This window comes from Furipterus horrens, unplaced genomic scaffold (assembly GCF_987537825.1).
Source record: "Furipterus horrens unplaced genomic scaffold, mFurHor1.1.pri manual_scaffold_11, whole genome shotgun sequence".
Classification (NCBI taxonomy): domain Eukaryota; kingdom Metazoa; phylum Chordata; class Mammalia; order Chiroptera; family Furipteridae; genus Furipterus; species Furipterus horrens.
The window spans coordinates 113,598-127,283 of NW_028327181.1; the positions used below are offsets into that span (position 1 = coordinate 113,598).

Below are 13,686 nucleotides of genomic sequence, written 5' to 3' on the forward strand. Positions count from 1 at the left end.
CAACAGAATTGTTCTGGTAGTTTAATTCATTGTGTAATTCTAGAAAAGTCATTAAGCAGCAGCTGTATGTTCTGTTGTCACACTGAATGGGAAATAAAATGTCAGCCTCTCATTTTGTGGAAGATTTTCATATACGTGGAAAAAATAAATGAGGCCCTTATTCCAGTACTAAATTACATATTACACATGCTAGATGCAAGGCAAGTTCTTAAAAGAGGCAATCGGTTGCTTCAAAGAAGATAAATCTTTACCTGGGACATTAAAAAATGGGCAAGGTATACACTGAAAGTGAACATAATTTATTTAGATAAGTATGGGCTTACAAAATAAATGTCTCACTATAAATGCAACAGGAGGAAAACTACCCTCGGCATTTTCCTGTAATATGCCTTATTTACATTTATTTCTGACGAATACATGTCGAGTCAGATTCAAGAATGAACGTAAATTAGCATAACCTTTGATTTAAACACTGTCTTAGTTAAAACCATAAGACACCGAAAATGTTTCCATAATTATGTTTACCTAATGTTTCCATGACAGCACTCTACTCCTGCTGATGTCAATATTGTGATAATGGATTTTCAGAATCATATATGCTATGGGGAAAAAACTCAGCAAGTACCAGATTAACTATAAATCAAAAAATTTATTTATAGCTCTTTTCTGAATATGATTTCTTTTTAGAAAGAGACCAAAACAAACATTCCTCTTGTAAAAAAAAAAAAGCTTTCCCGTACTGAAGAACTCTTAAGATTTCCCACACCCATTACAACAGTATGTTTCCCCCAGTGCAGTTCTATCTATAGGTTTAAAATATTGCAGAAAGTCAAGCTATATTCAGTTCATTTATTGGGTTGCTTTTTCTTCTTAAGAGTATTTTTAAATTCAGTCAATACTGCATGGTACACGAAGGCATTCCTAATTACTGTGTTTGTATGCCTTTGCTTCAGTGTAAATTTCCTGATGTTCAGGAAAAGGCACACCCTTCCCCTGCACTCCTCTGTGCTTGAGCCGGCAAAGGCAGAATGAGAGCTCATCTCTAAGTGACACCTTCCTCGTACGCACTGGACTTGCACCCTTTCCTGGTAGGAATCAATAAACATAGAGTACGGGAATCCTACCAGAGGACTGCATTTTCTGATACTACAGAAAGAGCAGCTTTAATGGCTTTCCCACATACTTCTGGGTTTTTTCTCCAGGTATGGACCACGTATCTTCAACTTCAACACATTCACTTAAGGCTCTCAAGTCAAAGTAAGGCATTAGCTGCTTTTTTAAAATCCATACATTTTTAGGTTTTCTCAAGTGTGAATTCCCTGGTGTTCAGTAAGGAATGAGTGGTAATCAAAGGAATTTTCATATTCATAGGGGTTCTCTAGACTGTGTGTCCTCTGATGTTTGGCAAGGTTGGAACTCCAGCTGAAGGGTTTATTGCATATCTTACACACATAGGGCTTCTCCCCAGTATGAGTTATCTGATGTAGGATGAGGGAAAAGCTCCGACTAAAGGTTTTGTCACATTCGGTACAGGCGTAGGGTTTTTCTCCAGTATGAATTTTCATATGCTGTATCAGGGATGCATGCCATGTGAAAACTTTACCACATTCATGACATTCATAGAGCTTTTCTCCAGCATGAATTCTCTGATGTTTAATAAGGAATGAGTGGCAGCGGAAGGCCTTCCTACATTCGTTACATTCATAGGGCGTTTTGGTGGTGTGAATGCTCTGGTGCCGAGTAAGGTGTGAGGAACGGCGGAACGCCTTCCCACATTCAGTGCATTCATAGGGTTTCTCTCCAGTGTGTGTGATCTGATGACGGATGAGCTCCGAGCCACTGCTAAAGGCTTTCCCACATTTCCTGCACATATATTGCTTCCTTCCTATGTGAATCCTCTGATGCCGAGTGAGGTTTGAGGCACGGCTAAAGGCCTTCCCGCATTCAGTGCACCCATAGGGTTTCTCCCCCGTGTGTGTTCTCTGGTGTTCGATGAGGAATGAAAGGTAACTGAATGTTTTACTGCAGTCCTTACACTCATGGGGCTTCTTCCCAGTATGTATCATCTGATGCTTCACGAGGTTTGAGATCTGACTAAAGGTTTTGCCGCACTCCTTACATACATACGGTTTCTCTCCCGTGTGAGTTCTCCGGTGTAACACCAGGGAAAAGCGCCGACTGAAAGTTTTTCCGCAGTCACGGCACCCATAGGGCCTCTCCACGGTACTGATACTATGTTGAGACAGGGCTTCTTGATGAGAGACTGCCACTTGCCTGATACATCCCTGATTTCTTTGGAGCATCTCAGTAACATCCTCACATTTCCAGCTTCCTTTAAAACAGGAATTTTCAGGGCCTTGACTCAGAATCCTCTCCTTTATCGAATACTGGGATGAAGCACCTTCACATATAACGCGGTTTGGACAAAACTCTCTGACTGCACCATCTGACCCTGAAACTAAAAAAAAAAAGAAAAAAGCAATGCTTCTTATATTCTGAACGGAGTAAAAATAAAAGCCATTCTTCCCTTTTTAATTAAAGACTTAAAGAATTAAAATACAAAATGTTTTCACATTCGTCATACGTGACTTTGAAATCTAAGCATTCTACTCAGTAACTAAGAAGACATCAAACAAAGGAAAGATTTAGTTGAATAGGGAGAAAGATGAAATCTAAGTAAGTAGAAGTGAGGGGAAAATAGAACTATGAAGAAGATTAAGTAACTGGGAAGGACAGCTTATTGGTCTCCTCCCCCATTTACTTGCTGCAGAATGACTTGAAAATGACAATTTCGTTATGTTAATGAACTGCAAGTGCCCCTCGGTCCCGCAAAGACAGCAGACTGCTCACCCAGTGCCTCTGGGTTACCTTAGGGTAACTCACTGTAAATAAAATAACAAAAGGGTTCTCTGAAAATCACCTTCTGTGCTGTTCACTCTACCTCTACTTTCCAAACTGGTATCTGAAGCTCAACTTTGCTGTAACAGTCTTTCTAGCACATGCTTCTACTAGACAAGCATAGGCACTGATTATATCCAGGCTAGTTTTCTTTTTAATATTTTTTTACTTTTAGAGAGAGGGAAAGGGAAGGAGAAAGAAAGGGAGAGAAACATCAGTGTGTGAGAGATGCATTGATAAGTGGCCCTCCCACGCCGCCAACTGGGGACCTGGCCTGCAACCCAGGCATGTGCCCTGATGGGGGATCGAACCGGTGACCTTTTGGTTTACAGGCCAGCACTCAATTAATGAGCCACACCAGCCAAGGCTCCAGGCTAAATTTTAAAAAGACACTTTATCATTTTGGAGGAAGATAATTTTATAATAATATGAAGGTCTCTAAAAATAGATATTCTCTCTGTTGTGGAGCAAGTGCGAGAACCAACAGTCAGAGACAACCAAATTAGAATTTAAAGAGCCTTTATTAATTAGCTGGCCAGCGACTGCCCACCCGTCCACAAGCCAGACTTAGGTGGACAGCCCCAACCTAAATGAAGTCTCCTGAATTTGATCTACGTCATGCTTCGGTCCACATTAGTACTTTCTTCCCACACTCTCCTCTATGTCCTCCTGAAGATCTCTAGCGTGGGACAGGGACCAGCACCACTGCCCTTAAAGGCAGACCTGTTTTCACAGCACCTTCTGTTCCCTCACCAGTTCTCCCAGTTGCTACTTCTCTGTAAATGTAAGCAGTCCTCCAAAGTCAACAGAACCACTCTCTGAACGTCAGTAACCCTCCATTAGAAGTTGGTTTCAGAATCAACTCTAGAACTTACAGAACTTTTCATAAATACATATAACTTAGGCTCCCTAGATATTCTACTCGGAATCCTCATGGGTGGCATTTTTAAGGAGCTTCGCCAGCAATTCTACTGTCAGCGTGATGCGAAGAACGCGTTCTGAGCACTTCTCAATCAGCCTCATGGCTTCCACTTTTGTTTCCTGCTGTTAAGGTCCCCATATCCGCATCTCTGACATGAGTTTTTTCCCAGCCTTCATTCCAACGGCCTGTTGCATACCTTCACTTAGAAATAACATCCTCTACTCCCACCAAGGGTACTTCAGACTAAGTTATCACATTTCCTCCAAAACCAGCCTGTCTCCTATTTCTATTACTGCTGTCCCCATCCAAACCATCCAGGCCCAGAACACCAGCTGGGGGTTCCTCTGTTCTCACTGCTGAACTGCCAATCTCAGGACCTCTAGCAAAGGCACAGACAGACCCATTTAATCTCACTCGGTCATAACTTCCTTAATGGTTATTCCACTTTTGTACGCCTTCTTCTCTCAGCAGTGCATGAAGAAAAGTCTTACGATTAACATTTAGTAAGTAATTTTAAGAGAATATATAAGTGAATAAATAGACCCATCACTTACTTTAAGAGTAATAAATTAATCTTTCAAAGATGATTAAGTAGAACAGCAGTACAAAGAAAAAATACATACCTTTGAACTCAGGCAATAGAAACTTGTCAATTTCAAGAAATAAAGGGAGGAGAAATAAAAAAGAAATGAAATTCAGAGGCCAGAAGAGCTAACAATGGAAGGAGAGGACACACATGTCACTGCGAGAGAGCAGGAGAGGCTACAATGAGAACTGACGGCAGACGGGTAAGTGACGTGAAGTGGTCCCTTACGGAGTTGTGGGTAAGACTTTTTAGTCTCCGTATCTCTGGTATCTGTAAGGGGAAACTTTCCAACCAACATGTAAAAAAGTATTGCTTTCTCATTTTTGAAAACCTCCCCACCACCTTCTAACTCACTCACCTGAAAAGACATCTGTTCTCACATCTCCTTTCCCCAGCCAGGGCTCTTTCCCTTGCTCCAATAGGGAAACCACATCTGGCTTAGAAATGTTAAGACCTGCTTGAAGAAAATGAAATAAATTCAAAATCAGTTCTTGAATCCTCAGAAAAGGACCATTAAAGTATGAAAAATGTCTAAAGATTTGGCAGCATTATAATCCCCATATAAAAACTAATTTTTAAAAGAGGAACATACCTCCCTTGGAAATATTCAAGGAGATAATCAAGACTCACAACCATCACACTAAGGTCAAATCTCAAATTCTCTGTGAGCGGAGAGGAGGAGGAACACTTACCCAGTGAGACCAGGTGGCCATAATTCTCCAGCATGACATGTCTGTACAAGTTTCGCTGAGCAGGCTGAAGCCATTCCCACTCCTCCTGGGAGAAGTCTATGGCCACGTCTCTGAATGTCACTGACCCCTGAAATGACATCCAGGTATCTGCACGAGCACCAGTGCTCCCCAAGGCCCTGACCAAGTAGGGAAATGCATCCCACTGTGGAGGGTTGGAGCACATGTAAGTACCGGCAACAGGCGTTTTCAGAATTCTGCGTGAGAACTGACAGTGTAACTAAGAGGAGAGCTGTTTTGTTCTGCTGTATAATGGAGAAAGTGAGAAAAAAATATGTGATTTGTCTTGAGATAATATATAATTTTGTGAAAGTTAAAAGGATTATACCTGTGAATAACATGGATTTCTGGCTTTGGTTGTAAAAATTCTTAATGCCTTACAGCACTTTATGAATAGTGAAGACAATTCCTTCATGTTTAATAGGCAATGGACATTGTCCTTAATACCAGCCTATTTTAACAAGATTTGGCAGTAACTTCTTGACAACAACTGTCTGTAGCGGAGAGCAGCAGTACCCTTGAAATGAGCATGCAGTCTCGAGTTTATGATACTCGTCCCCATTCCAGAAAAAATAGCTGTGAAATTTAATTTTTAAATTGATTTTACAGATAGAGAAAACGAGAGAGAAACATTAATTTGTTGTTCCACTTATCTATGCATTCATTGGTTGATTCTTGTACATACCCTGACCGGGGGATCAAACTCGCAACATTGGCATACACGGGTAATTCTTTAACCAAGCTAACTACCTGGCCAAGAGACAATTTTAGCAATGTCACAGAACAAAGAAGACAAGCAGCAGAGGATAAGAACCTCCAGAGGAGGGAATGTAATACTTCCCACGATGGAACCTAATGCTTCTTCCCTCCAGGTCAGAGGGAACAGTAAGTGCTGAGTTTTGCCCCAGAATGATCCTCATAACTGTTAGGCCTGAAAAGGAATTTTAAAAGGTACCAAACCAGTAACAGCCCAAAATGTATGGCAAAGTTATCATCGTCATCGGCAGCCATCCGTCTCGAGAGACGATGGTGTAGCTTCTTAAGAGTCTATCTGCACCGCCGAGAATGGCTGTGCAGTCTGACTCGGGAGTGACACGGTATCTGTCTCCTCCCGTGTTGAATCGACATCTTGCGATGTCGCTGGAGTGTCCTCTCCAGTGAAGCTGAAGCTACAGAGCCTGGGCGGGGTGATATGGAGGGTCTGCTGTTGCCCATGCAGCAGGCCCCCCCCTCTCTTCGCAGCTGAAGGGTCCAAGGGAAAGACGGAGTCAATACAGCTTGGCTTCAGGTGCGCCGCAGGAGTTGCCGGTGTTGACTACAACGTCAAACCGCCTTAGGGACTCCGGCTCCAGATTTTCTGTCGGGGTTTACTCCCTTAGCCTTTCCCCTGAAGAGGTATGCCGCAAGGCAGCGGAGGTTTTTTGGAGTCAGAGTTTTCCTTCTCTGGATGAGCCAATAAACCAAAACAAAAAGGAAAAAAATGACTTTCTTTCTCATATGTAACAAGAAACACTTTTTTTTTTTTAAAGAAAGAAATTTATAAGTGATAGATTATTTATAAGTGATAGGTTATTGAGTAATAGAGGATAAAAATGTTTCCTAAACAGTGGCATTTGCAACACAAGTGGGACTTGGACTCCTGAGAAAAACTCAGAGAGCTCGGGATTCGGAGACAAGTCGGACAAGGAGCAGAACAGAGAAGTCGATGTGAAAACAGAGGGGCTGCCCTGCGCCATGTGGCTCAGTTGTCTGGCTGTTGTCCTGCAAAGTGAAAGGTCGCTGGTTTGATTCTGGGCCAGAGCACACATCCAGGTTATGGGTTCAGTCCCCAATTTGGGGCGCACATGAGAGGCAAGCAGTCAAGGTTTCTTTCCCATCCATGTAGCTCTCCCTCTCCCCATCGCCATTTCTCTCACACCGACGTTCCTGTCGCATTGGCGTCCCCCCCCCCCCACCCCAAGAATAAACACAAACAGGCGTTTCTAACGAGCTCACTGGTTCCGGGATCACCCTGAGCCTCAGCACCGGCGCTGAAAGCAGACGCTCATGTCAATACGAGGAGATGGATGAGAGGCAGCTGGACCGAGAGACACAAAATAAAGCTCTTGGCGACCGAACATGGGGGCACCAAGAGGCCAGAGGCCAGCTGGCTCCCGGCCTTCGGTTCCCACGCCCCGCCGCCGGAAGCCGCGTCCACACCGGGACGGCTTCCCGCGAGCCCTCCGCCAGCCGCCCCGCCCCGGCGCCCGGGGGGGAGGAGCGAGGCCGGGTCGGGAGGCTCCGCGGGGCCGCAGGTCCCTAACCGCCGACAATCACAGCTTCCTTCAGGAAGAGGAAAGGCGGCCCCGGCTTACCTGAGACATGGCTCCCCGCGGGGCCGAGGAGAACAGGGCAGCGGAGACCGGGCGAGCTGGCGGGAGAGAAAGGAGCCCTGAGCGCGCAGGCCCGCGGGAGCCGGTTCCCGCGCCGGGGCTTCCCGTCACTCCTCGCCCCTCCGCCCTCGGCACACGGGGTCAGGGAGCCCGGCAGGCCCGTGGTCCGCCCGGTCCTGCATCGGCAGCGCCTCCTCTTTCAATGAGTCCCAGGGCGGCGTGCTTCCTCCGCGGTTCTGGCAGAGGAGGGGAGGCGTCCCGAGCCCCAGACGGTCATCGCCCGGACCAGCCGGCGGCAGTGCGGGCGGGGGCGGCGGGCCCTTTACCCAGCTCTGGCCCAAGAACCCCAGACGCTCAGGTTCGCGTCCGGGCGCGAAAACTGCGCCTTCCGGAGCCTCAAGGGCCGAACCCCAGTACCAGGCCGCGGGCTCCAGACAACTGCACTCCCCAGGATCCACCGCGGCCTCCGCGCGCGTGGGAGAAAGGCTCCCGTCACACAGTACAACGCCCAGAGCCCCCCACGACCACGGCGCCGGAGACCGAGTGCGGGTCCTAGACGACGGCATTTACCGATTCCCCGCCGGCGAACCTGCGGGAGGAAGGCGCCCCTCCGCAGACTACAGCTCCCAGAAGCCCTCACGCCCAGGGCGCCAGCCTCTGAGAAAGCGGGTCGCAAACAACCACACTTCCCAGGATTCTCCGCGGCGTCAGCGCGCTGTGGAGGGCGGGCCCCAATCACACTACAACTCCCAGAACCCCCCTGACCACGGCGCCAGAGACAGTGCGGGCCTCACAGACTGCGCCGGAACCTCAGCAGGTGTGGGGCGCAGTACGGCTCTCCGTCACACACAAAAATACACCCAGAACACCCTACCACACAGCACCAGAGACAGAGGCCCCGGCCCTCAGACGACTGCATTTCCCAGGAAACACAGCAGCTTTAGCCTGCGTGGGGGAAAAAAGTCCCCGACACACAAACTGCCAGAAAGCCACGCGGCGGAGCTAATGGCGCCTCCAGGCAAAGGCCATTGTCCTAAGGCAACCACAAGGTCCAGAAAGCTCCGCGGCCTCAGCCTCCTGAGACCAAAAGCTCCATCCTCAGAAAACTACAATTCCCAGAACCGACTGGGCCCCGTCAAGACCGCCAGCTTCCGCCCGCTGTGGCCACCAGAATCCCCGCCGCGAGGGACTGCGACTCCCAGAGGCCCTCGCGGCCAGTGGAGCGGTCCAACCAACCACCGGCCGGGCAATGGCGGGCTGCCCCTCTGCACAACTGTGGTGTTGTCCACAAAGCGGAAGGATACATAGTTTTCAGCGCCAGTGTGGGTTCAGGAATGGCCAACCACTATTAGCGATGATCCTTCAGTGGCTCTGTGCTCTTGGTTCCCAAGGTGACACACTTCACTGACAGAGGACACAGCAAATTTTGCACTTGATGATCAGCTACAGAAACGACGTGGGAAGGGATGCTTGACTTTGCGGAGGAGGCTGGGCTGCCGTTACACTACAGGGCGGGGACGAGCGTAAGCGGATTCAGGGGACCCAACCGCCGCTTCCTGCGACTTCCTTGCCCAATCGTGATGGTAAAGGGACAGATACTTCAAGTCGGGGATACGAAGGGCATGTGACCGGGGCTCAGGAGTGAGGGTCGGGGTCACGCCACTAATGGAGCCACCATGTCCCCAGAAGTGACTGAGGAGAATCTGGACTGGGTAGCAGGTGAAAGAAAACTTCAACAGTAGGGGCTGCACTTTGCCCTACTAATCTTCCTTTTTATAGTCTCTCCTCAGACCTGAATTTGGGTACATGGACCTAAGTAGTGGAAGGACGGGGCTGTGTATTCACCAGACGCATCACCCAGATCAGATGCCTCCTCAAGGGCTTGCTGCCCGGCGGCGGGAAGGCTGGTCTGCTGACCGCCCCCAGGTGCCAGCCTTTTCGGGTGGCGGCAGCTGACAAGAGCTGATTCCCCTGAGATTACGCCCTTCCTAAGGCAGCCCGTCCCAGATGACTGAGCAACTCAGGACAAAGCCTCACCTTCTTGGCCCAAGATGAGATGCTCTTCTTACTGGCTTGGCAAGGATTTCCACAACCTGCAATGCGTCTTGACTTCTAGCTCTAATCGGCCTATTCCTATTTATTCTCCAATAACTTCGCAGCCATTGATAATTAACATCCTGCACCCAAAACTTCACTCCAGTACCTGCTTCCAGAGAACCTAACATGACTTAATGAGGAATATTTGGGTTGCAAGTAACGAACAAAACCTGAACCAGTTGAAGCAAACATGGGGATTTATTACATGGATATTTGTGATATCTCACAGTAGAATCCAATGATCAAGGCGTGAAAAGGGCAGAGATGAATATGCACATTAAGAAGAACCAGATTTGGGGGCTCACTCGGGACTGTTCCTTGATTTGGCTTCTATAATGGCGTCATTCTTCTCTCACTGCAGACTATGCTTCTCCGTGTGGCAGAAAACATAGCTACTGAGAAGCACTCCCACTTACACACTAAAGCTTCAGTCTCTAAAATTATAGACAAGATAGTCCCAGCTTTCCAGAAGCTTTCTGACAAAAAAGATAAAACATGCAATGATTATATTATCTAGTGACAAATACATGTACAGGTTCATATAGGTTGGATAGGCATTAACAAGAAACAAGCACATTTCAGTGGCAGTAGATTTGCAAAAAGCACCTGAGATTGTAGAAATTTCAAGGAACTCCAATTAATTCAAGGAGGCCAAAAAATAATGTACAGGAAAAAAGGTAAGTATTCAGATATGATGGAGGCATGTATTTGTATGAAAGTCCTCACATCCCGTAAGTATATTACACTTTCTGAAGTCCATAATTAGCCACACAGCATTTCGGCATGAGTGTGTCATCAGAATTGCATCTTAAAATAACATAAGTGTGAAAATAGACTAAAAAAAGGATGAAAGCAAGGTTGCAAAAAATGTGCATAGAGCTGCAAAGGGCTACGGTTAATTAGAAATCAGGTGAAAACTAGATAACGAACATCTGAAAGATTGGTGCCATTATTTGTCGACTAACAAGCTCACGAAAATGAAAGAATTGGGTATATATTTCTGGAATAAATGACTGTGGTCTCAAGTATAGATATCAAATGACTATTGATATTGATTTTTAATATCTCATATTAAATCTGGTATTGTTCAGGTTCATTTCAGCATTCTTGAAACCAAAGTATCAGGATCTATACAGATAACTGTGTCAGAAAATATAAAAGCCCACAGTGAAAATCTAAAGCCCTGACTGGTGTGGCTCAGTGGATTGAGTGCCGGTCAGGACACATGCCTGGGTTGTGGGCCAGGTCCCCGGATGGGGGCGTGTGAGAGGCAACCTGTTGATGTATCTCTCCTACATCAATGTTTCTCTCCCTCCCTTCCCCTCTCTCTAAAAATAAATAAAATCTTTAGGCTTAAAAGAAAAAAAAATCTGAACGGACAGGCCTCAAAATTCAGACTGGACTTCCAAAAGACCCATTATTTACTGAAATGTACACAATAGAAATGGTCCTCTGCAGAACTGTCTCCAGGTGAGTGGAAGAAGCTGGATGGTAAAAGAGGAAAGACTACGCTTCCTATTTTGTCTCAAGTATTTTATCGCAATGTAAGTTGAAGCACAAAGCTTCATGGAAGTGTAAGTACTGTAAATCAACTTTTAACTTTATAACTGCCTTTCTTCTTGAGTGGGCTTTGCAGTAGGACTCAATGAGGGGAAATGTAGAGACATATTTTTTTCTTTTCTAATTTACAAAGGTAATTTAAAAACTGAAAATCTGATTTCAGAGTCAGAGCCCTCTTGTGAAATATCAGAACACTAGCTTGCCTTCGGTGAGTTCTGCATCAGATATTTTGATAAACTAGACTTCTGTTGCCAGTGTCGGCCCTCACTATGAGTAACACCTGACCATTGCCAAAATAAAATGTTCCTGGGTATTCAAACTAGTGGCCAGTGCTGAAGTTCCACTGTCTAGTGAAGGAAGTACTGATTAACATTTAATAAAATCTAGAATTGGAATAAACAAAATGCAGAAATTTTTAGACTGCAGACTCCTAAGCTCAATCCAAGACCTAATATAATCAATCTCTGGGACTAGGGAAGAGTCATGATAAATGGGGGGGAAAAGTGGGGAAAACCACAAAGTAAAAATCACCCAGCAACTCTTCGTTCATTTACAATGATCTGTTTCCCCCCTTCGGGTACTATGGAGAAAAGTAGTGAGTCCACAAATTTGAAGATTAATAAAAACTTGGGAAATTGGTCACTTAAAATTACCATGTGGAAAGACATGATTATCTGGCTATTGAAAATTCAAATCAATGGTTAATAAAATTATTCTCATTTAAAAATCCCAATTTTTCAACAATCATGTAAGTTAAATAAATTATTCATAGGATCAAAGGTGCAATACACCATGCTGACAAAACAACTTGTGCACGAGAGAAGTCCTGATTTTTTCCAAGACTGGAAACAAGGTCCATGATAAGACTTTTCTGACTTTAACCCACACGCATTAAAAAAAAAATATTGTTGGCTTTGTCAAGGAACATTATAGAGAGATCACTAAAATATTCCAATTGAGCTAAGGAATGGTTCATGCATTTTCAAAGGGTGCCATACTTATATAATGGTAAATTCAAAATGGAAAGTTTCCAACGTGGATGATGCAACTGATAAAGGTGAAACAAATATCTCCGCTGATGATGAAACACTTGTTTCCTGAGATTTGTCCAGTAATCACAGAATTTTGCTAGAAGGCAAAACAGGTTTCCTTGAATGCATCAAAAATACAATTCTCACCACATAAGTCTTTATACTTTACATTTTCTGAAGTGTCTCTTAAGTAATTGGTTTCTCCATTACTATTTTTAAGGTATTTTATGTAATACCAAAAACGACAGCAACACACAGAATCTGTGACATGTTATCATAGTAAATTAAAATGCAAGCTGTATTCGGGTTACAGAAGAACTTTCGATCTTTCACATGGAGGGATCTCACTAAATGAGAAAAGATTTTACACAGCTCTACAACCATTCTGTTTGAATGCTGCATAGTACAGTCACACACCTTCCTTGTGCTCACTCAATATATCATGAGTACTCCTGCAATTCTCTGGTCACTGCCTTTGAATACTTATTCACCAGGTGTTATATAAACTGTGTCTCAAGACTGAGGATGCAGAAGACTATAAAATGTTGGCTTCTGTTACTGAAGACAAAGTTAAGTAACAACAATAGACCTCTTTTAAATTCTAACAAACCATAGGAAAAAATGTTCTTACTTAAGCTCTTATTTAGCAATAAGACATGCTACATTAGTTAACATTTTTATATCAGTAAAACAAAAAACCTGTGGTATGTGGTGTGTCTTGACAGACATTAGAGGCATGTCTATTTCATGCTCCCAACTACGTTATGTGCAATTTAAAAATGACACATTGTTACAAAGGAAAGTCATAAATACCACTAAGAAATCCCTTATTTAGATTTTTCAATGACTCAGTTTATTCGCATATATTTAAAACTTCATACTTAAGAGTGAAAACCTTTAAATCATTTATAATTCGGTATTTTTGGTACCCACATGTACAAAAATTACACAGCTTCCCTTCATAGCACTATTTCTAGGGGAACATATTTCCAATGTCTTTAAATTGCTAGGTTTATCCACAACATGAATTGTCCAGAATACAATGTGATTGGATTACTTGCTAAAGACTGTCCCATATTTAGCATTTTCATAAAATTTCACTCCTGAGGGCATTTTCTTTTTAAATATTTTATTTATTTATTTTTTAGAGAGGGGAAGGGAGAGAGAGGGAAACATCAATGTGTGGTTGCCTCTCACAGGCCCCCAACTGGGGAGCTGGCCCACAACCCAGGCACGTGCACTGACTGGGAATAGAACCAGCGACCCTTAGGTTTGCAGCCCAGCCCGGCACTCAGCCCACTAAGATACACTAGCCAGGCCCTGAGGGCATTTTCTAATGTACAATGAGCTGTCATTTCTTGATGAAAATACTACCTCAAGTGCCACATTCAGGGAAGTTTCCTTCACTCCCTGGACTAGGATTGACCCCTAGTGGTAATACTTCCAACAGGTAATGAGACCTGCCCTCTGG

At 44.7% G+C, this 13,686-nt stretch overlaps 1 protein-coding gene across 3 annotated transcripts; it reads right to left on the reverse strand.

Moving 5' to 3' along the window:
* Positions 1–629: 629 nt before the first annotated feature.
* ZNF140 (zinc finger protein 140) lies at positions 630–8,173 on the reverse strand. Of its 3 annotated transcripts, XM_090291305.1 has the most exons (5): positions 8,098–8,173; positions 7,510–7,565; positions 5,099–5,225; positions 4,765–4,863; positions 630–2,458 (listed from the first exon to the last, which is right to left on the reverse strand). In XM_090291305.1, the coding sequence occupies exons 2-5, from the start codon at positions 7,516–7,518 to the stop codon at positions 1,305–1,307; spliced, it is 1,389 nt and encodes a 462-aa protein (XP_090147431.1). In that variant the 5' UTR covers positions 7,519–7,565; positions 8,098–8,173; the 3' UTR covers positions 630–1,304. The 3 variants fall into 3 exon arrangements, with proteins under 3 accessions (XP_090147431.1, XP_090147430.1, XP_090147429.1); XM_090291304.1 differs by lacking the exons at positions 7,510–7,565; positions 8,098–8,173 and having other exon boundaries at positions 4,765–4,860; positions 5,099–6,137; XM_090291303.1 differs by lacking the exons at positions 7,510–7,565; positions 8,098–8,173 and having other exon boundaries at positions 5,099–6,137.
* Between the last annotated feature and the right edge of the window lie 5,513 nt (positions 8,174–13,686).

Coding starts and splice junctions, on each gene's coding strand:
- ZNF140 (XM_090291303.1), bottom strand. CDS start 5,321: ATGTGCTCCAACCCTCCACAGTGGGATGCATTTCCCTACTTGGTCAGG. Junction 4,864..5,098: donor TGGCCACCTGGTCTCACTGG/GTAAGTGTTCCT, acceptor ATTTTCTTCAAG/CAGGTCTTAACATTTCTAAG. Junction 2,459..4,764: donor GAGAACAGATGTCTTTTCAG/GTGAGTGAGTTA, acceptor TTTTTTTTTTAG/TTTCAGGGTCAGATGGTGCA.